At 34.5% G+C, this 23,409-nt stretch overlaps 1 protein-coding gene across 2 annotated transcripts in view; it reads right to left on the bottom strand.

The window, feature by feature from the left end:
* Positions 1-3,044: 3,044 nt before the first annotated feature.
* Positions 3,045-23,409, bottom strand: part of LOC137408448 (uncharacterized) — a 34,482-nt gene continuing 14,117 nt past the window's right edge. For both annotated transcript variants that reach the window (XM_068094981.1, XM_068094980.1), the window contains exons 7-8: positions 10,814-10,922; positions 3,045-3,478 (exon numbers count right to left, since the gene is read on the bottom strand). In XM_068094981.1, coding sequence (XP_067951082.1) covers positions 3,339-3,478; positions 10,814-10,922 — 249 coding nt within the window. In that variant the 3' untranslated portion in view covers positions 3,045-3,338. The remainder of the gene's footprint in view (positions 3,479-10,813; positions 10,923-23,409) is intronic.

The following is a 23,409-nucleotide window of genomic DNA, read 5'->3' as shown; positions in this document are numbered from 1 at the left end:
CTGATATCTTATAACTTACCGTAAAAATCCGTTAAACTTTTTAATCTTAGCTCGAAGGAGTACATATCATTGTCTGATAATCATGACGAGCCTCTTGGTCACCTGTGATAATCGAAAAGTGCTGCAAAAATTATTTGCGAAGTATTGGGTCACATGATCAGATTACGACTTGACGATTAGACCAAACCGAAACAAAACTGTAAAGTAGTGAGCATCTATATTTGATACGGGGTCTTCGGTAAAACCCGAAGAGTTTGTCATAAACTAGTGCTACGATAAGTTTATATTGAGCTTTTTATTGGCCTTTCAATTCATGTGAGAATATCATGTGACAAGACAATAACCAAACTGTCATGACTATGTCAGAGAAATAAACAGATTCCAATCTATGGCGGCTTTTCGTTTTCGAGTTTTTAAGAGCTTGTAATCATATTTCCACATATTTTGCACCTACAACACAGCAGCGTAAGACACGGTGAATCTTTTCATACCAAATAACTGTAATGTGAATTTTGTTGCGAGTCAACCTTTAACATAATACGTCATCAGTGTGTGCAGCCACAGCAAAAGTCTACTCTGTTCCAGGCTGTGCATTTCATAGCCGTGTGTAACATTGGCTTTGTAATGATGCTGATTCTCATGAACCCGAGTCTGGCGCAAAGGAGACCTAACTTGAGAGTGCACCATGATATCCGCATGAGAAACAACGTGAGCGAACATTGTGCAAACAACCTCTTGCACGTGTTTTGGTTACGCGGATGACCGTTGCGGAACTCGAGTCAAGTCTGTCTGTCTCAAAACTAGTTACCAAGTGATTGATGAATCTTTGTAACAGTTTAAATCCTCCAACTATGCCGGCTGTAAACGTGCGAGCGACAGGAAGTAACTTATTCGCCAATCTCACCACATAGCGAAGGTCCGTGGAGATGAGGCATTTACTGCTAAATATTTTGAGCGAACAGCAACATATGTTGTCACTCAGCTCAGTATCCTGGTAAACTGTTAGGTTTAGGAAATCACAAGTGGATGTTTGTCTGGACACAGAGTGGAGGTTTGTTTAGACTGGTTCATATCGGCAATGTCTATACTGTCAGTGTTAGCCTGTGGCCTCATACCTCTACAGTTGGTTTCCTTGCAACTTAGGGTGAGCCAGATTGGCGTACCAATGAGAATATGTTTTGGAACTCACCCATAGGGTGTTGACCATCTGACACATGACTGAATGTGTCAGATGAGTGATGTGTCAGCCAAGTCATCTGCCTCTTGTGAAAAGAGAAAACTAGTGCAAGCCAATGCTTCTTGTTTATAGCAAGGTTCGTCAACAACGACCGCACGCCAATTTTCGCTTTGTAGCCATTATAGACTGAACAGAGTTCTGTTAATAGGAAAAGGTTGCGATAATTACGATGCTAGGTATTTGTGATAAAAACTCATACAATAACTCTGTATCATTCTAAAGGCTTGCTTAAATAACATAAGCTGTCCCGTCTGTCAAGTAGGTGCAAGTTCTCAAATTCTGCTCAAATAACGAGTCTCATAGTTAACCTCCCAAGTATAGTTGTCTCTTGTGCCGCTTAAGGGTGAGAGATCGAGGTATGGGGGTATCGCTATTATTTTCCGTAAAACTTCTATTTGAATGCCAAGGCGCTCTATTTTTCAACCCTTCTCCTATTATAGTGGCTGTCAAATAGAAATGGTGTTCAAATAGAGGCTGGCTTTATATTTTTTAAATAGCTCATCAGAATTTTGGGAGAATAAATCTAATCCTTTTACGGGTGAAGCGAATGTCGCCTATATTTTGCACTCCCTTTCAGGCGGAGCGACATTAACCCTTTTGGGTGCAATAAATCTGCTAACTTACCTTTAACCTATTAAAGATTTCTAAATAAATATGCCTTGGGAAGCCGAGAAATATTTCTACCAGTTGATATCTATTGCTTGCAGTTAATATGTGATGATGTTATAGCCTGTGCCCTGCTTTGCAATTTGTTGGTGCTTTCAATTTTTTTATTTCATTCTAAATTTGATTGCATATTTTTAGTTTGTAACTATATTTAACAAAGTTGCATAAAAGCTCATTACACTTATTGATGCTTGCTACAGTTTGCAGCAAAAACTGGCTTTTTATGTGCTATAGAAAACGAGTTATGAGCATAGATCCAGCATAAGCTATATATAACCGCAATGATGCTATCAGATATTATGCTATAAATCTATAAATTTATAAATTATATAACAACGATCCATCAAATGCAAAACTGTTACAGGTTGAATTACGCGCAAAGGATAAACATTCAGCCACATCGCTAAGCACAACTTTTAGCCTAAAACTAGTCGTCCATGTACCATCGTAAATGTAAACCATTTTTCAAATACATCGAAGTAACAGGATCACATTAAACAAGGAACTACTATCAGCCTGATACAGTTATTAGACAATTAAACATTTTACGTAAAAAGTATCCTCACAGTCTAGCGTGCCATACGAGGTCATCAGGTGTGCCGATAAAACCAAAATAACCTTGGCTTTGGAAAGGCGGAAGGACAAACAGACACCGCTCGTATTACCGTAAAGATATACTTTCGTTTTACTTTATTTTCGACATAGACACAATCTTTTTCTTCAGTGTGGGGAAAAAAGAAAATAAAATCAATTTAAAAGTGTCATTGACGGTAGCACTGAAAGCTGCCACAATGTTCTGTTGTTTCACTAAATGCTACCTACTGCTTATGCAGCTATTCACAACTTGGAAACGTAAATTGCACAGTACAATTGCTTGACACTGTCCCCATGCAAGTTGGTGTAGGACTTACATGTTCACTTAGACTCTTAGAGGCTGTTGGTTTAGTATCATTCACTTCGTTGACCAACAGAATTCACCATGGAATGATGAATTTCGAAACCGATGAAAAACAAAATAACATCGGCGCGTATTCAGTTTCTTTCAACAGTTATTTATGATGTGAAATAATCTTTACCGCAATAAGAACTGAAAGTAAGAACTGTGTACATTCACAAATGGTAAAACTCCATTCCAGGTGCTGCCATATTATAAGAACAGAGTTATCACAGGGTAAGATTTGCTATTACCAATAAATACATGCAAAGTCCAATATGATCACAACCACTTGCTTATCAATTCATGCAAGCTGAATATGACAGTACCACATCTATCATACAATTAGCTATAAAATTCATTCAAGGTCACCACCAAGGTCATCACCAAAGTCATCACTAAAATCATCCCCAAGCAGCTTTCATCAAGTAAATTAATCTAGTTTAACATTATATTGAAATGAAGATCTTAAACAGTGACAGATAAATAAAAGGTCAAAGGTCACTTTAAGAAATCAATAACCTCGTCAAGTTCTCGGTCTTTTGCTTGTTTGTGAGCCCACCTGGCCTCTGCTACTTCCGGAGTTATGCTCCACTTTTCATGGTAAATTCTATTGCTACATGACAAGCACTTTTTCCCTCCTAAACAAAAGAAAGGAACATTTGAAAACGCTATAACCACAAAAAGACAATAATACTCGCCAGACAAAACTTTCCCTTATAAAATTAATGAAAATTTGAAATAAAATTTTTATTGGTGTAGTCTAGGATCTTTTTCTGAGCAACTTCTAAGAAAATAAGGTAACAGGTATTACAGTTCATGGCAGAAACTTTGTACAACTTCAATAAAAATAAATTTGGGTAACTGTTAATATGAGGTAACAGAATTGTCCGAGGAGATTCTACTAAGTATTACAAAGATGATGGCTCTTTGACCTCCCCATCAGAGCCAAACTACTTAGTAAGGCATCTGACATCTGGTTTATAGAATTATGGCTATTATATGCTATGAAATATACATGGAATTTTCAGCAGCCATGACTGTAAGGTTTAACAGGTCAATTCTAAACAAACATGGATGAGAGAAACAGGGGCGGCAAAGAATGGCTTTAATCTGTAAATATAAATTTGTGTTAGCCTGTATTCTGTCTGTCCGCGTGTCCAGTTATAGCAATCGTTTTCGGTATGAAAAATTCATTTTGCACTGGATTTGAACTTGTCACCACCAGTTCAGCAGACGGGCATTTATCCAATACACTACACTGCCCAACAGGCCATACTATGGAATAAACTGTGAATATACTTATTAGCCAATATTTCATGGCTAAAGATTATATTCACAATATTTCATGGCTCCATGCTTAACACTTCAGCTAGCATTATGTGCCAAACCATACTAAAAGAAAAATATGCGTTCATACGTGTTCATATGTGAAGAAAAATGCTTAAACTCACATGGCCAACAAACTAATGAAATCAGTATAGAGCTGTAGTAGGCACTGCAGCCGGTACAGTATGAATTACACAGCGATAAACACAGTACACGGAAATAAACAAACACCTTCATTCAAAAGTAATATGGGTAAATGATTAAAAGTAAATTTTTTGTCCAAATACTTTTTTGTTACCCGAGCAACACTGGACATTCCTCTAGTCTATATATATAAATCTCAGTGTTTGTCTGTCATTCGTCTGTCCATTTATAGCGATAAAGTTCTCATGAAAAATCCGCTTTCAAATTGGATTGAAACCCGGAACCTCCAGGTCTGCAAATAGGCGTGCTACACTACTAATATCATTTGATTCGACTTTTTTGACACAATCACATCTTTAAGACCAACAAATGGCTAAAACATCAGCTACAATTTGATGTCATTTTTGTCTTTGAAGACTAACCCTGGCCAGAGATAAGCGTCTGAATGATCACCATTTTTTTAAACGATCAGATTCGAGCGGGTGCTTCGTTCATGGCGTGTATAGTGATACATGTAAAAAGAGTGCACGAGCGATAAATATAAGATCTCTCCTTTAGCCAATCATCAGCATGAAATTTTTATATAAGTCACAATAAATGTCATCGCTAGTAAAACGCGCTGTCTGTGATCTCCAAGTTGAGGATTTTCCTCAATTACTAGATTGCGCATCAACATCGATATTTACTGAATTAAATGACATCATTAATTTATTGAGTTACTGCACCGACACGTTTTATTGACGAACAACAGAATTAAAACAATACTTCCAGTTCCTGCGACGGAGACTCGGAGTTTTCTGAGTGTCAGGTGGTTAAAGTTTGGGGCAGACAGCTTATGGTTAGAGCTGACATGTGTCAGCAGCGTTATGCTGCAGAGGAAGGTAGGATAATAGAGGTACATTTATCTTTAACTTTGAGTCTCCTATATATATACTGTTGTGTTTACATTCAGATTATATTTGCCTGTTCGAGATTATAATGTAACTTCCTGTGCACGCATGTGTGATACGGATGCACAGTGAGTTCTTGCTACCAAATAAACGATGTTGATTGTTAAAAAGACGGCTTCTTAAACTATAGCATCTAGCAATATAATGGCTTAGATTGATGAACAAGTGTTAAATATACTAAAGGTAATAATTTTAGTACTCATGAATACATTCACTAATTAATAAAATTACAGCTTTTTGCTATCACCAATAATCGTTTCATAACTTTTTTTATTGTTTCACCTGGCTATAATATTTGCTTCAAATTTTCTTTAGCAGTTTTAGCTAGTAAATTAGATTTACAATTAGAATTTGTGTTCACTTCTCACTTGTAGAAAGTGAGGAAAATAGATTGATCAATGCTCATCTTTAACTCCCAGAAACAAAGCATGGAATTGTTGGCTTGGCGTACTTATGCTTTTGTTAAACCTTCATTCATTTTTAAAATTACACTCGCAATCTATCAAACTACCAATTTGAAAGCTGTCAGTAGATATGCGTTAAAACAACATATCTATGAATGACATTTATTTATTACATTTGTTTTATTGATTACAGGATGTTTATGCAGTGTGACTAGCAGAGCAGCTGTATTAGTCTGGAAACTGCCACAAATGGGAAAGAAAGACATGAATGTGTGCTGCACAAATCATGATATGTTTTGTTGAGTTTGCTGCAGTAAATTAATTTGTCGTATTATATGAGCTGAAACTATGTGACTTGGCCACGGCTTGGATGGATGTTTTTAATAAAAACATTATGCTAAGATGAAAATTTTTTGGCTTGTAAAAATTATATAATAAAATAATATTGTTAAAGATAATGCAAAACGTGATTTGCAGAACATATTGAATACATCATAGCCCCGTTGCCACCTGTGCTGAAATCTTGTCTGATGGATAGATTTATGAAGTGTAATCAGAGCTGTATTGACAGGTACTTTTGCATAGCTCGACTCAACTCCAACGGACCAAATAATAAAAGCTCAAAAATTTTATGCTCCACGCTACTAAGTGAAAACAGGTGAGTCTACGAACCGGCGCAAGAATGGCTTTATTAACCCTTTGCTAAATCGGTGGGCCGATTGATTTAAAAGACATTGCCCTTTTGCGTTCACTATTTCGGTCAACTCATAAAACACTTTGTTTAGTACTTGAATCAACTAATCAAATGTGACCAGTAAACTGTTTTCTACAAATTGGTACTAATAACGAATCGATAACGTTGACTATACATGACTTTTTTAGGGATGCAGTTGATTTCGCCATATATTTGGACATATTCTTTTCAAAGATGCAGCTTGCTTATTTTATTTAGTAACTATTTTCTTGTGTGGGTAGCAAATGAGAACTTAGCTGATACAAAGGCTACCATGAAATAAGTTAACTCGATGACCTAATTAGCATTGACTGGCAGAATCGTAGTTAGTCCTCAAATGTTTACACAGCATTTAGAAGAAACTAATATGACAAATTTTTAATTTCCCTTATTTGAGGCGTTTGAGACATTTATAGTAATGTATCTGTAGCTAGATTTAAAATTTTATCCTAGCAGTCATGAGCAAATACAAAATGAAATATATATGCCAATAGAGCCGTGTATGACTAGACTTTTATTGCAATAGCCGATGTGAATACCAGATATAGAGACAGACTGTTTCACTATTTACATCATTTTGGGCAAATCTGGGCATATTTTTTTTTCTGAGCGTTTTTACCGCCATCAGTTGTTTGTCGATTTTAATCTTCAAATGTCTTGACAATGAGATTGCCTAAAACAACAAACAACATATCAACTGATAGAAAAAAATCAATAGTTTCTGTTAAAACCAACTAAAACTTGACACAATCATATCTTTAAACAAGGAACTGCTTTGATTATAAAATATTAGCGTGGTTATTATTTTGACGGTACCACTTTCAAAGTTTTCAAGAAAAAATGATAAAGCTTTGGAGTTAGTAAATGGTCATAATGTTTTCAATTTTTAAAAACATTTGTAACGTATTAAAGTTAGAATACGCTGTAACAATGGCTGCTATTACGATGAATCTGAAAACAGTGGATATGATTTAGACCTTAGTGACTTCAAATCAGAGTGTAGTTCTGATGATTGTGAAGATCGATCTTCTCAGGTACATCGTCACTAAAATCATACAACCACTACAGCAGCAATGAAAGAATTAATTTTTATTGATGTAACCGAGTCATTATTAGCACTATTTTGCAGATGCTTTTCTACTGATCACTTTCTATTATGGGTTCGTAAAGATCAATGAATGACAAAGTGGCGAGCAAATAAGGGTGGAGTTCAATTAAAGGGCGAGGCTGTATTTTTCAACCATTCTTCTTTAGTGGCGTCCTTTTAGAGGTAGCTTTCAAATAGAGGTGGCATTCAAATAGAGGTTTTACTTTAACTAGTACGGTTGACCATTACATACAACAAAGTTTATTAAGCTAGCTTCGAACACGGCTTTTACTATAGTAAATATTTTACTAGCTTACCATGTAAGTTAATCAAATTCATTGGGTAATTATTTTATTACCCCTGCAATGCTGGGCATTCAGCAAGTATTTACTATAATAAGAGCCGTGTCTGTCCGAGGCCACAGTTGGACATTGGTGAAAGATTGCAATGAATGGGATGTGAATTCAGACACTCAGCTTTGCATCCAGGCGTAGCTAGCATCTACGTCACTCAACTTTAGGTGTGTGACAACAAGAGTGGCTCTAAGTAGAAATGAGACCCACATTCAGAGAACCTGGCAAATATTCAGAGAACCTGGCAAATCATAAGACCTTCCATAAAATAATATATGATTTGTAGTAATAGTAGCTGTAGAATGGCAACGTTGAGAGGTGAGATCGGAGACAACTGTGTTTGTTCAACGACCAGAAATGCTAATTTGTTTTTCGCTCTGGACATATATTGACTGTGAGCCAGTTTTATCTCTTTCATCTAAACTTTTACTAACAGGGGATCAGGTGCTAGCAACAATATGACTACCCTACAACGAGCTTGCCCTACAACAAGCTTGCCCTACAACAAGACTGTCCCACAATTGGACCATCCTGAAGACAGACTACTCAACGATCAAACTGCTCCATACAGACCGCTCTACTATCGAATCGCCCTAAAACCAGATGGCTCCAAGATCAGAACATCTTGAAGCAGGCCACTTTAAAACCAGATTGCTCTGAAACCATTAGCAAACTTTAGCTATTATGTCTTCAGCAAATGGCGAATGGTGAATGTGTTGCATTTATACATTATGAACTACTGCTAAATTCTAGCTAAAAAGTATGCAATTAAGAATTACCTTCTCTTGCATTATAAGCATCACCAGCAATAAAAGGTAGAACTGCAGCTTGTCGTAACTAAGCAAATGCCTGTCCAAGTGAAAGTTTTGAGAACCATTCGGTTTTGAGCAGCCCCCAAACAGCAAAACTAATTTACATCGATTTGTAGATGTTAAGAAATAGTTAACGATTGTTAACATCTACAAGCAATGTAGATGTTAACAATGTGACCTGATTTACTATGACTACCCGACCAATATTAAGCCCAGTAAAAATTTACTGTTAGGCCTACCGTAAAATTTCTGATTGAAGGCCACTATGGGAGAAGGGTTGAAAATTAAAGTGCTACCCTTTAATTGAATGCCACCGCCATTTGACCGCCACTTTTGACTTTACGAACCCATAATACAAGTGATCAGTAAAAGAGTGTCTGCAAAACCGTATTATTAATGAATTGTTTGCATCAATACCTTTTAATTCTCTCATTGTCCAACTCTAGGGCTTTTCGTTATTTTCGTTGAAGCTTTGAAAGCAACTGCATAGAAATAATTAATAAGTGTATCAGGCTAATAGTAGTTCCGTGTTCAACGTGGTCTTGATACTTCAAAGTATATGAAAAACGATTTCCATTTACGATGATATATGAACGACTAGTTTTAGGCTAAAAGTTGTGCTTAGCGAGCAAAAAATTTTATGTGTTGCATTTGTACAAAATGCTGCGCGGAAAAGTTTTGATATGCTAAAAAAATTATTTTGATGCTAATATTGACTAGTTTGGCAGGAAAAGAGTTTAGGTCAGAATATTTTGTGGAAGGTATTGAACAACCAGAATCTATGTTCATTCCATTTAAAGCAAACTGTAGAAAACGTACTAATGAGTGCTTTTAAGCACCAATGTAAAATGTAGCTATTTTATAAAAAAATGTTTTCAATTTTATATTGAAATGAAAATTTAACGCTCCAACAAATTGCAAAGGAGGACACAGGCTATAATATCATCGTACATTGATTGTAAGCAACAGATACCAACTGGTATATATATTACTCAGTTTCTCAATGCATATTTATTAAGAGATCCTTGACAAGTTGGAGGTAGGATAGCAGATTTATTGCATTCAAAAGGGTTAATGTCGCTAAACTGTAGCTGCTGTTAAACAACCTCATGAAAACATATGACAAGGTGAACAGAAACCTTTGGATGACAAGAATTAGGTTTCCATGGATTGATCTAGATTGAGCGTGGCCTATGTTCTTCCTTTTATAACATATCTACTTTAAAGAGTTTTTTCCTCCTCTTAGGGCCATATAAACACCTCTATTAGCGATATAAATACCTCTATTTATATGACCGAGTTAATACATTATAGCAGATCTTAAGCAAAAATGTAATAACTTATGATTATCATTGAAAAACTTTAAAAATGTATTTGTTGTTGTACTACTGAATATGCATTAATCAATAGTTCTCTTCGCTAGATTTGCCATTTGCATGGCACAAAGATGGCGCTTCGAACGAGTGTTTCGCTTACAAACAGCGACACTGAATCAAAAGAGAATGAGAGCGGAATTCCTGTTTTCATGGTGGTATTGCAGCGCCATATGAGGGTGTGCCGCTACAGTATTGGGCCATATGAGGGTGTGCCGCTACAGTATTGGGCCATATGAGGGTGTGCCGCTACAGTATTGGGCCATATGAGGGTGTGCCGCTACAGTATTGGGCCATATGAGGGTGTGCCGCTACAGTATTGGGCCATATAAGGGTGTGCCACTACAGTATTGGGCCATATGAGGGTGTGGCGCTACAGTATTGGGCCTTATGAGGGTGTGCCGCTACAGTATTGGGCCATATGAGGGTGTTTCGCTACAGTATTGGGCCATATGAGGGTGTGGCGCTACAGTATTGGGCCATATGAGGGTGTGGCGCTACAGTATTGGTGTAAGGAAACTTATTAAAAGATTGATTAGAAAACAGTTGAAGTACTCGCCGATAAAAATACTGGCAAATTACTAACTGGCAATCTCTGATTGGCTGTTGCTAATTTGTATGCAGCCAATCGCGCTAACTCTGACGGTTTTTGATGACTTTTGACAATTATCGCGCAAGCAGTCAACACGATTTGCTATTTTCCGGTTGTTTTAGTGCACTACCTTATGAGAAGGTGAAATGGGTCATGAAATTAACTGTCTGGTGTAAACATGAGTGAGGAATTTACTTACCTGTGAATGGAGGAGTTTTCATATATGTATCGAGACATTTGTGATGGTATATGTGTCCGCAGTACACTCGTTCTATGTGGTTGTCTGCTCTTGGCTCTTTCACTATGTCCTACGATTAAAACTTCATTTGCTTATCTTAAATCAAAGTCTCAAAAATTACGTTGAATTTGCAGTTCTATTGCATTATCCATTTATTGCAGTAAAAATGCATTATCCATTTATTGCAGTAAAAATGCATCATCCATTCATTGCAGTAAAAATGCATCGTCCATTTATTGCAGTAAAAATTCATTATCCATTTATTGCAGTAAAAGTGCATCGTCCATTTATTGCAGTAAAAATGCATTATCCATTCATTGCAGTCAAAATGCATCATTCACTTATTGCAGTAAAATGCATTGTCCATTCATTGCAGTAAAATGCATTATCTATTTATTGCAGTAAAAACGTATTATCCATTTATTGCAGTAAAACGCATTATCCATTTATGGCAGTAAAAATGCATTATCCATTTATTGCAGTAAAATGCATTATCCATTTATTGCAGTAAAATGCATTACCCATTTTATTGCAGTAAAATGCTTTATTCATTTATTGCAGTAAAAATATATGACTTTGCACTTTCATCGTTATAACTGTATGTAGGTTCTATTAGAACAATGCAACATTTTAGATATTCAAGTTTGAAAACTGGAAATCAGGGTTTGCAAAAAAGATTCTTGAAGTACATTTATTTAGCTAGCTTTCAACTCGGTTTTTACTATAGTAAATATTTTACTAGCTTACCATGTAAGTTAATCAAATTCATTGGGTAATTATTTTATTACTCCTGCAATGCCGGGCATTCAGCAAGTATTTACTATAATAAGAGCCGTGTCTGTCTGAGGCGACGGTTGGACATATAATATATAAATGATCTTCTCAGACTTAGTCCAAGAAGCTTTGCTTACGCCGATGATACCGTCTTTGTAAGTCATCACAAAAATGTGCAACTTCTTGAGGCAAACTGCAATCTCATGCAAATTATCAGCAACTGGTGTACTTCAAATCATACGACAACCAATTTACAAAAATCACATTTTCTTCTTTATAATACTGATGAAAACCTTCGCAACAGCTTTACTCTTAAGTTTAACAGTCAATCCGTCACTTGTAGACATGAGACAAAAATAGTTGTTAGGATTCATTTTGACAGATGGACTCTCTTGAAGTAATCATGTCTACACTACTTGTAATAAGGTCACGAAGTCATAGACTGCTCCAGTTTGGGAGGCCATACCTAAATTTAAAACCCGCCATTGCATTTTGTTATCAGTTTACATTTTGCCGTATTATTTATGGTATACACATTTATTATAATCTAGCTCCAAGATATGTCACGAAGGATTTATTTTTGTTACAAAAAAGAGCATTCCAGCATACATTATTCCAGCATACATTATTCCAGCATACATCATTCCAGCATACATCATTCCAGCATACATTTTCCAGCATACATCATTCCAGCATACATCATTCCAGCATACATCATTCCAGCATACATCATTCCAGCATACATTTTCCAGCATACATCATTCCAGCATACATCATTCCAGCATACATCATTCCAGCATACATCATTCCAGCATACATCATTCCAGCATACATCATTCCAGCATACATCATTCCAGCATACATCATTCCAGCATACATCATTCCAGCATACATCATTCCAGCATACATCATTCCAGCATACATCATTCCAGCATACATCATTCCAGCATACATCATTCCAGCATACATCATTCCAGCATACATCATTCCAGCATACATCATTCCAGCATACATCATTCCAGCATACATCATTCCAGCATACATCATTCCAGCATACATCATTCCAACGAATGATCTTTCTAAATCTTTGCATCTTCTTACTCTGCCTATGCTGAATGTTTATTTTACTTCAATTCAAGGTTTCAAGATTTTTCATGGTTTTTATCCTCGTTTTTTACATGACAATTACAGGCTCTCAACTCATTTCAGCTTAGGAACAAATTGCATACAATCACTAATAACTATTTTTAAAATATCATTAAAATATCAGACACTCGGCTTATATTTTTTTGAACGGAGTTGTCATCACTACAGAAAATTATATACTTCCATGTTTATAGTCTCAAATAGTTGCACCATCATTCAACTAACTGACCAACTTTAAAGTTTGCAATGAAATGTAATTGCACTGCATATGTAATTCAAGTGTAATGCATTCGTACTGCATATGTAATGCATTCGTACTGCATATGTAATTCAAGTGTAATGCATTCGTACTGCAAATGTAATGCATCCGTACTGCATATGTAATTCAAGTGTAATGCATTCGTATTGCAAATGTAATGCATTCGTACTGCATATGTAATGCATTCATACTGCATATGTAATTCAAGTGTAATGCATTCGTACTGCCAATGTAATTCAAGTGTAATGCATTCGTACTGAAAATGTAATGCATCCGTACTGCATATGTAATTCAAGTGTAATGCATTCATATTGCAAATGTAATGCATTCGTACTGCATATGTAATGCATTCATACTGCATATGTAATTCAAGTGTAATGCATTCGTACTGCCAATGTAATTCAAGTGTAATGCATTCGTACTGAAAATGTAATGCATTCGTACTGCATATGTAATGCATTAATTAGATGAATATTATTATTATTCAGATGAATAAGACTCCTTGAACCTGAATAATACACTCTCACAGAGATCTAACAGTCTCTATGAGTGTTTCTCATGAATAAGTTCATTAGGAATGTTGGAGTCGTATCTTGGCATATCGCTGAGAATTAAAGAAGCATGATGGGGATTCTGAGCCTTATTCAAAACATGCTCTTGAAAACCGGACTAGACCGGTTGAAGGTTTTAACATCTGTCAAGAATATCAGGCTCCTATTAACGACCACCAGGGTTGCAATCGATTTGTGGCAACATTTATTTAAAGTTAATTTAATTTAAAAATAAATATGTAAAAATGATTACTACTAAATTTTAATGCAAATCTAAATATAGTAGACGCTTATGTTTAACGTCGACATTGAGGGATATTAAGGGATATTACGTTACACCAACAGCAGATACATGTAAATAGCCCCATCCGTTCCTAGATCTTCCCAAACTCGGTCTTTTGGCCTTTATCAAAGGAAAAAACTATAACTAACTTTTTTAATTTAATGACTGGACAGAAGTAACTATAGTAACGGTGGTATTATTGGTTTGTATCAACAAGTTTTTCACTTTTTCTTATCATTTTATCATATGGTTTATGTTTTATAATTACGGTAATTTTACAGCAAGTTAAGGAGAGCACACAATGTCCATTTACACCAGTTCTTTTCATTTGTTCTGGACAGCAATGTCTATTCTACAAAGGGAATATATTGCAAAATATTTCATGTCTAAAGCAAAGTAAAAATAATCTTCGCTACAAGAAGAGCAGAGCAGGGTCTGTCTGTTCGTCTATCCGTTGCCAGGTTCGAGGTTAGGATAAAAATAGCTTCTGCCAAGAATAAAACTCACGACATTCGATTTGGTATACCGACACTCAAACACCTGCACCTGTCAATAGATTGCCTCTAAGTATTTCTGAATGATTGCGCAGCTACTAATTTTTTGTGCTCTGTCGACACATAACAATCTCTAATGGCGAACTAGATCGCCAGGGTGCTGTATATATATAATGTGTAGCGTAATATAACATCTTTAATATATAATGGTGTAGTAAAATAACAAACCATGCATTCTCTCAAGTGTGACAAAATAAAAAGCGATATTTTTAAAGCTAACCACGAGATTCTGGTTATTCAAATCAAAGTTGAGAATTGTCCCGATTTGGCACTTTACGTTACATAGAATTCTTTACGTTGTGCAAAACTAAAACTTTACATAAATTCTTTACATTATGAGGAATTCATGTTATAGAAGGTATACGTTATAGGAGCGTTATAGGTATACGTTATGAGGAATTCATGTTATAGAAGGTATGCGTTATAGGAGCGTTATAGGTATACGTTATGAGGAATTCATGTTATAGAAGGTATAGGTTATAGGAGCGTTATAGGTATACGTTATGAGGAATTCATGTTATAGAAGGTATACGTTATAGGAGCGTTATAGGTATACGTTATGAGGAATTCATGTTATAGAAGGTATACGTTATAGGAGCGTTATAGGTATACGTTATGAGGAATTCATGTTATAGAAGGTATACGTTATAGGAGCGTTATAGGTATACATTATGAGGAATTCATGTTATAGAAGGTATACGTTATAGGAGCGTTATAGGTATACGTTATGAGGAATTCATGTTATAGAAGGTATACGTTATAGGAGCGTTATAGGTATACATTATGAGGAATTCATGTTATAGAAGGTATACGTTATAGGAGCGTTATAGGTATACGTTATAGGAGCGTCTCATGCAAAATAAAAATTGCTGCCATAGAATATTAATAAACAACAGAAATAGGCTAAGAGACAGTTACGAGGCTAAGAGACAGTTACGAGGCTAAGAGACATGAAAATGTACTTGGCAGTTTATAAGCTTGTAAACCTTAAGTTTTGGCATGATATTCAATTAGAACAAAGCATAGAAAGCATTAACAGGATTGTCTGTTTGGAATACTTTCGCTGAGGGGTTAATATAATACAATGACTTGCATTAAGTAGCAGACCAGGAAATGCAGTCTTTCGCGGTAAAAGGATTAAATGAGACACTGGAGTGGAAGACGCTCATATATCTTGAAAAGGAAGATACGATCACCACTAGATGTCAATGAATGATAAAAGGATAAATGCAGATGCGGAGTCAATAACAGAACATCATGCAAGCCTAGCTTTTACGACTTCCGTTCAACAATTGACGCAAAATATACCTGAATATCTAGAACATTCTAGAAGAGTGAGAATAATTCTTACCATCAGATCTAAATTACCATTTGTACAAGTGTGCAATAGAGACAGAAATAGGGAGAAATGCCAAATAATCTTTCAGTCTGACACAAACAATCTGGTTGAGATTAACCGGAGCGGCTTATTTGCATGAATATATACATGATGACTTGCAACAGCAGATAACTTTGGTGATGATAAAAGCCTTTTGGTTAGGATGAAATTTTGTTTAGTAATTTCACTAAAATTTCTGCTACAAAAACAATTAACCAGACTTAAGGCTTCGTGCTAGAAAATATACAAATTTGATAAAAGCCTCTGATGGATGTTTGCCATTATAACCATAGAATATACAACCATAGCCACCTTAACATTATAACCATAGAATATACAACCATAGCTAGCTTAACATTATAACCATAGAATATACAACCATAGCTACTTTAACATTATAACCATAGAATATACAACCATAGCTACCTTAACATTATAACCATAGAATATACAACCATAGCTAGCTTAACATTATAACCATAGAATATACAACCATAGCTACCTTAACATTATAACCATAGAATATACAACCATAGCTAGCTTAACATTATAACCATAGAATATACAACCATAGCTACATGTACCTTAACATTATAACCATAGAATATACAACCATAGCTACCTTAACAATATAACCATAGAATATACAACCATTACTAAGTTAAAAAGTAGCGTAAAACTCAGAAATTAAAGAACTGGTGCAACACTAGCAACCAAATCCATTCTGATCAGCATATTTGGTTTATAAATACATTCAAATTTTCGTTCGCCATGAATAATCAAGCAAACCAGGCAAGCATATAAATGAGAATCTAGCTTGCTGATCATTAAAACAAGCCCGGCAGTTGGCACACCCTTTTACCACAAAAGGTTTCAAAGACCTTGACAATTCTTAACAGATTTCAATAAGGACATAAGAAAATAGGAATTATCTTCTAAAACCGAACATTTGGAAGAATAACTCCTAAATAACTGAGATCTAGTCCATGTAAGGGTAATTGATTGAAGACAAACTATTTAATTTTGAATTAGTGATAATCTAACACTGTAGGTTATAAATGTGCAACTTGAAAATTTGGCATCAAAACCTTAACTAGTCTGTGCGTTCCCAAATGGTCGCCGAGAAAAAGCCTCAATGCAAGCATTCTTTGTAAGATTTCCCATGTACGAGAAACCAGTCAGCTATGGGCTAAATGACTACCTTACAGTAGTTTTTGGCAGACTTCAGCAATTTTGAGCTGTTTCCAATGAGTTCAAATCATGATTTTTGGAGCAGCAAGTACCCATATAATTGTCACATGGTAAGACATGTAAACCAACTTAATGACTTCATTACAATGCGGGTAAAGTAGTACGATAAACCATGCGATCTCTCAAAATGATATGCGCCCCCTAACTCCGATATACCCCATGGCTAAGTGCTAAAGACTAAAGAGTCGGTCGGATCTAGAAATCAGACGAATAACGAATGTATTCTTTTAGTAAAGATCGCAAGAATGCTCGGTAAATCAGATTGTACAGCGGAACCTCTACTTACAAACGACTCTACATATGAAATTTCCAAATTACGAAACGCTTTTAGGTAGAAACTTTACTTTGACAAAATTTATAAATATATATTTTACAAAATATGTTTTAAAATACGAAAAGCCTTTCATGCTTTGGCCCATTTGCTTATTCTACATTTTGCCTGCATTAAAAACACAACTTAAAATTCTAGTAATCTTAACTATAATAATAAGTAATGCTTTATATATATGAATCTCAATGTTTGTCATTTGTATGTACAGTATATCTGTATGTACAGTATATTTGTATGTACAGCATATTTGTATGTACAGTATATTTGCATGTACAGTATATTTGTATGTACAGTATATTTGTATGTACAGCATATTTGTATGTACAGTATATTTGTATGTACAGTATATTTGTATGTACAGCATATTTGTATGTACAGCATATTTGTATGTACAGCATATTTGTATGTACAGTATATTTGTATGTACAGTATATTTGTATGTACAGCATATTTGTTTGTACAGTATATTTGTATGTACAGTATATTTGTATGTACAGTATATTTGTATGTACAGTATATTTGTATGTACAGTATATTTGTATGTACAGTATATTTGTATGTACAGTATATTTGTATGTACAGTATATTTGTATGTACAGTATATTTGTATGTACAGTATATTTGTATGTACAGTATATTTGTATGTACAGTATATTTGTATGTACAGTATAATTGTATGTACAGTATATTTGTATGTACAGTATATTTGTATGTACAGCATATTTGTATGTACAGCATATTTGTATGTACAGTATATTTGTATGTACAGTATATTTGTATGTACAGTATATTTGTATGTACAGTATATTTGTATGTACAGTATATTTGTATGTACAGTATATTTGTATGTACAGTATTTTTGTATGTACAGTATATTTGTATGTACAGTATATTTGTATGTACAGTATATTTGTATGTACAGTATATTTGTATGTACAGTATATTTGTATGTACAGTATATTTGTATGTCCAGGATATTTGTATGTACAGTATATTTGTATGTACAGCATATTTGTATGTACAGCATATTTGTATGTACAGTATATTTGTATGTACAGTATATTTGTATGTACAGTATATTTGTATGTACAGCATATTTGTATGTACAGTATATTTGTATGTCCAGATATAGCGATAGAGTTTTAGCAACAAAAGTTCATCTTCGTAGTGAACTTGCGACACTCAAATCCCAAGTTACTAACAAGCATGTTTAACCACAGGCCTAAGCCATTCTTAACATTACGATCGCTCTTACCATATACTGCATATCCTTCTTGATTGCAAATGCCAAATAAGCACTTTTTATCATTAATTAATATTACCTTTTGCAGTTGTTATCTTTTTAAATTGTTTTTGACAGCTTTTTTACTATTAATCATTTTTTCAATTTGTAAATTTTAAATGTGCCGTTTTAATTCAAAAGTGCCTTTACACTCATATTTCCAGTTTTGGTAAATCTGTAAAAGCTAAATACTTTTCACGTGAACAACTGTATTATCTGGAGTAGGAGTTGCCTCTACATTCTTTCTCCATTCGGTCAGACAAAGAAAGCCCAGTATCTCATTTTACGTTTGTACCAGTATCAAGAGGTACCAGTATCAAGAAATACCAGTATCAAGAAGTACCAGTATCAAGAGGTACCAGTATCGTCCGTCAAAACTTTAAATACAACGACCTCTGCTGCAACAGTAACCTTTTTTACACAAACGATTCCACGTACTCATTGTTTAGTTTTTCTCTTAATTTATTTGAACTGCACAAAAACACTTTTCTCATGATATGAAATTTAAAAGTTAGAATGATAACTGTTGTTATGTTAAATAAATATAAATTTTCTGTGCAGAGGCATTTTTATAACTCGGGCACCGCCAGGCATTCATCTAGTATTTACTATAAGAAGAGCCGTGTCTGTCTGTCTGTTCATCTGTTCAAAGCCAAGCTAAAAGTGTTAGGAATAAAATTGCTTCACACTGGAATTGAACTCAGTTCTTCAATTCAGTCTGACATGTTGACTAGAGCTGCCCCGATTTTGGTATCGGAATCGGTATCGGTGCCGATATGGGTGTCAAGTATCTGAATCGGTATCGGCCAATCTTTTCTTAAAAACTCTGAACCTTCCGATACTTTTTACAAATCAACCATTTAGCAGAAAACTGTATTTTATCCTGCTATAGTAATAAAAAATCATCAGCTGTAAGTTTCTCACTTTTACTTAATGAATTTCAGGCCTGCCACACAATTTATTTCATGTCTATAGCCTGATCAACACAGCGAAGGAAACTTTTTAGCCAGAACGTAAACAAAAAGTGTGGTATTTCCCAATTACACCGATAGGATTTATTGCAGGCAATCACGAACAAGATAACAAAAATGGGAGACAAGAACGCAGTGTAATATTTCTATTTACTAGCATTACGAAAGTAATTTAAACAGTCGACGCATAAAGTTATCCATCACTCTCTTGATCCTGACGATACAATGGATCGTTTGTATTGTACAAAAAACGGTAACCTGTCCTCCAACATCTGTGGCAAGTGAATTCCCCCTTCAGTACGCTTGGCTACATTGATAATGATGGAAGAAAGAGACATCTTACTGAGATAATTGAATCACTAACGGTAATTAAAAGAAACATTGATTTGTTCTAAACCTGTACAGGCACAGCAGTTCATCCAACAATAGAAGAGAGACTTCGGTATCACAGATAGAACTGTACCACTAACAGTAATTACCTTTATTTACAAATTACAAGAAACATGGACTGTTTTGTTACTACATGCACGGTATGTCGGTATGTGAATATGTATATATATTTTTTCCATAAATGCAAACAAATAAATACAATAATATTCATGTTTTCTTTGCATTATGTTTGTATTTGCATAATAAAATGAACAACTATCTATGCAACACAAAAGATCTGAATCGGATTATTTTTCAATTAGGATCGGTATATTGGATCGGTATCTGAATCGGCTGGTGAATTTAGAATCGGGGCATCTCTAATGTTAACCTCTGCACCAGTGAATCACCCAATCGTATCTATACTTAAATGAAAGGAAACATTAATCTGCATGCGTTGAGACCAGTAAAATCTATGTTAACAACCCATCCTGTTAACAACCCATCCTGTTAACAACCCATCCTGACCATCATTTCACTTCGCAAAATCTCTTATTTTTTATCGCAATTTATTGAAAAACTTCTTTCTCATTCTGCAATGCATATGTGGTATTTTTCATTATTTTTCATATACACAGCGGTACAACCAACTTATATATAATATAATTTTTTACGCTGACAAAGTAAAATAAACAAATGCTATCAGAGTACTGTCTATCCTTTTAATATCTACTCCAATAAAAAGGGGTTTAGTAAAAGTGGATACATAATGCGTTTAAGGATTTCTTCATTCGCGTCAACCTTTTCAAAACTTCTGTTACTGATATGTAACAGCAAAGGTATGTGATGTACATATAATATACACATATATATAATATATAATGAGATGTTAAAGATTTTCCTCTCGCCATTTTGTTTATTTTGAATAGTTCATGTTCTGCCTACTGTTGTTTTAAGATAGGAATCCATGAAATATAGTTAAAACATCTATGAATAGTCTATGTAGTCTATATAGTTAACACATCTATGGATAGTCTATGTAGTCTATATAGTTAACACATCTATGGATAGTCTATGTAGTCTATATAGTTAACACATTTATGGATAGTCTATGTAGTCTATATAGTTAACACATCTATGGATAGTCTATGTAGTCTATATAGTTAACACATCTATGGATAGTCTATGTAGTCTATATAGTTAACACATCTATGGATAGTCTATGTAGTCTATATAGTTAACACATTTATGGATAGTCTATGTAGTCTATATAGTTAACACATCTATGGATAGTCTATGTAGTCTATACAGTTAACACATCTATAGATAGTCTATGTAGTCTATATAGTTAACACATCTATAGATAGTCTATGTAGTCTATATAGTTAACACATCCATGGATAGTCTATGTAGTCTATATAGTTAACACATCTATGGATAGTCTATGTAATCTATAAAGTTAACACTTCTATGAATAGTCTATGTAGTCTATATAGTTAACACATCTATGGATAGTCTATGTAGTCTATATAGTTAACACATCCATGGATAGTCTATGTAGTCTATATAGTTAACACATCTATGGATAGTCTATGTAATCTATAAAGTTAACACTTCTATGAATAGAGGGAAAAATAAGAAGAACAGAGAGACTAAATGTAACCTAGATATTTAAGATAATCTCATATAGCTACGGATTTGTTTCTTAGATGGTTTCTACTCAATAACTTATCAAATACTGTGATCCCTCGACACTTCGCTGCTCATCGTTCGTGGTTTCAGTACTTCGGGGTTGAAAAATGTTCGTTAAAAGAATAAAAATAAAATTAGATTAATTAATAAATATTTAAAAAATTCAAATACATAAATATACATAGATAACATACATTTACAAATATGTAACTTCCTTCCCATAGCAAACCTAGTTAATCACAAGCAGGAATATTCAGACCAGACAAAGACCAAACTACTCCAGTACTATGTAAGTGCATTCTCCGACTTATAATACTGAAACTAAAGTTGAAATATGAACTGAAACTCAATCAAGGTAACTTCAAACTACTCACTTATTATATAGGAAATAAATACAATATGGTTAGAAGCAGTTAAAGTGATCTGGTGTTAAAATTTGACTTCAACATATACTTTGAAACAATACTTCCTATTTCACAGATTTTCATTTATCGGAGGGCCGCCGGTCCCCATTAACTGTAAAAAGAGAGGATTACTCCCTTCAAATCATTATCGATTGATTTGGGTTTGTGCACATCAAGCGAGTGAGCTGATTTGTGTCGCGGTCACAGAAACCATGGTTAAGTCGCAAATCACGAAGTTGAGTTATCCGACTTTGAAGTTGCACTAACTGAATTTATAATATTGGTAACGATTTTGTAACACATGCATCTGGACCAATCAAAGAGTGATATTTCTAAATCTGAAGTCAGTTTAGCCAATAGAAGTTTTTAACCCTCGGAAAACCCCTTAAAACTGTTGCTAAGCTAAACAGGAACGACTGAGAAATGGCGTCCGATAAATATAATCGTTTCTTTCTTGCCGATTTTAAAGATAACTCTGACATTTTGGACACTTATGAGTACTTTGGTATTCCAACTGATGTCAAAAGAAGTAAAAGTAAAGGGAAATACGATGATATTTTCCTAACGATTCTTAAAAGATTATTACACTATTTAATCAAAAGAATAGTTATTCGATTTTATAAGATTATTATCAGATTTAATTATAGGAATAATTATTCAAATTTCCAAAATCGGAGTGTATAATGACCGATGGTGTGCAATATGTTACTGTTGTTATTTTTTTTAAAGATTTTGTTGATGATTTGGCTGTGCCAGATATCCCGGTACTGCCAAGCCGTTTTTAATATCTGCAAAATTAAGTAATACATTTTCTTATAAATATACAGGTATTTCTATGACAACCAGCTAAAATCTGTTTAAATTTTTAAATTCAGCATAATCTTTTTGATATAAACACAGAAATCTAGATAAATATGACAATTTCTTGACATTGGTTGCTATGACGTTTTGAAATGTAAACAAAATTGTGCATTGGTTTTCGTTTCTCAAACTTTAACACCAGTTTTCTTGGAACTATGTTTTCGCACTAATGGTAAACGCGCATTCAGTTTATTGACCATAAAATCTGCTGTAATTAAGCTAGAATCAAAATCTTTTTTGCAAAATAACTGAGAATTTTCTCCTGCTAATGTAGATAACTCCAAATCTTACAATCCCGACTCAACCATGGTTTCCGTGATCATGAACCATTTCTTAGATACAATTTGACACGAAGAAGTGATTTAATTTAAATCAAATCTGCATATAACTGATTTGATTTCATATACAAACGCTGATTTGGAGACAGTCCTGCTCCCAGGCATTGCATGTA

Source organism: Watersipora subatra, chromosome 11, assembly GCF_963576615.1.
Source record: "Watersipora subatra chromosome 11, tzWatSuba1.1, whole genome shotgun sequence".
In the NCBI taxonomy this organism is placed as follows: Eukaryota; Metazoa; Bryozoa; class Gymnolaemata; order Cheilostomatida; family Watersiporidae; genus Watersipora; species Watersipora subatra.
This window is presented reverse-complemented; position numbering and strand designations above follow the sequence as displayed.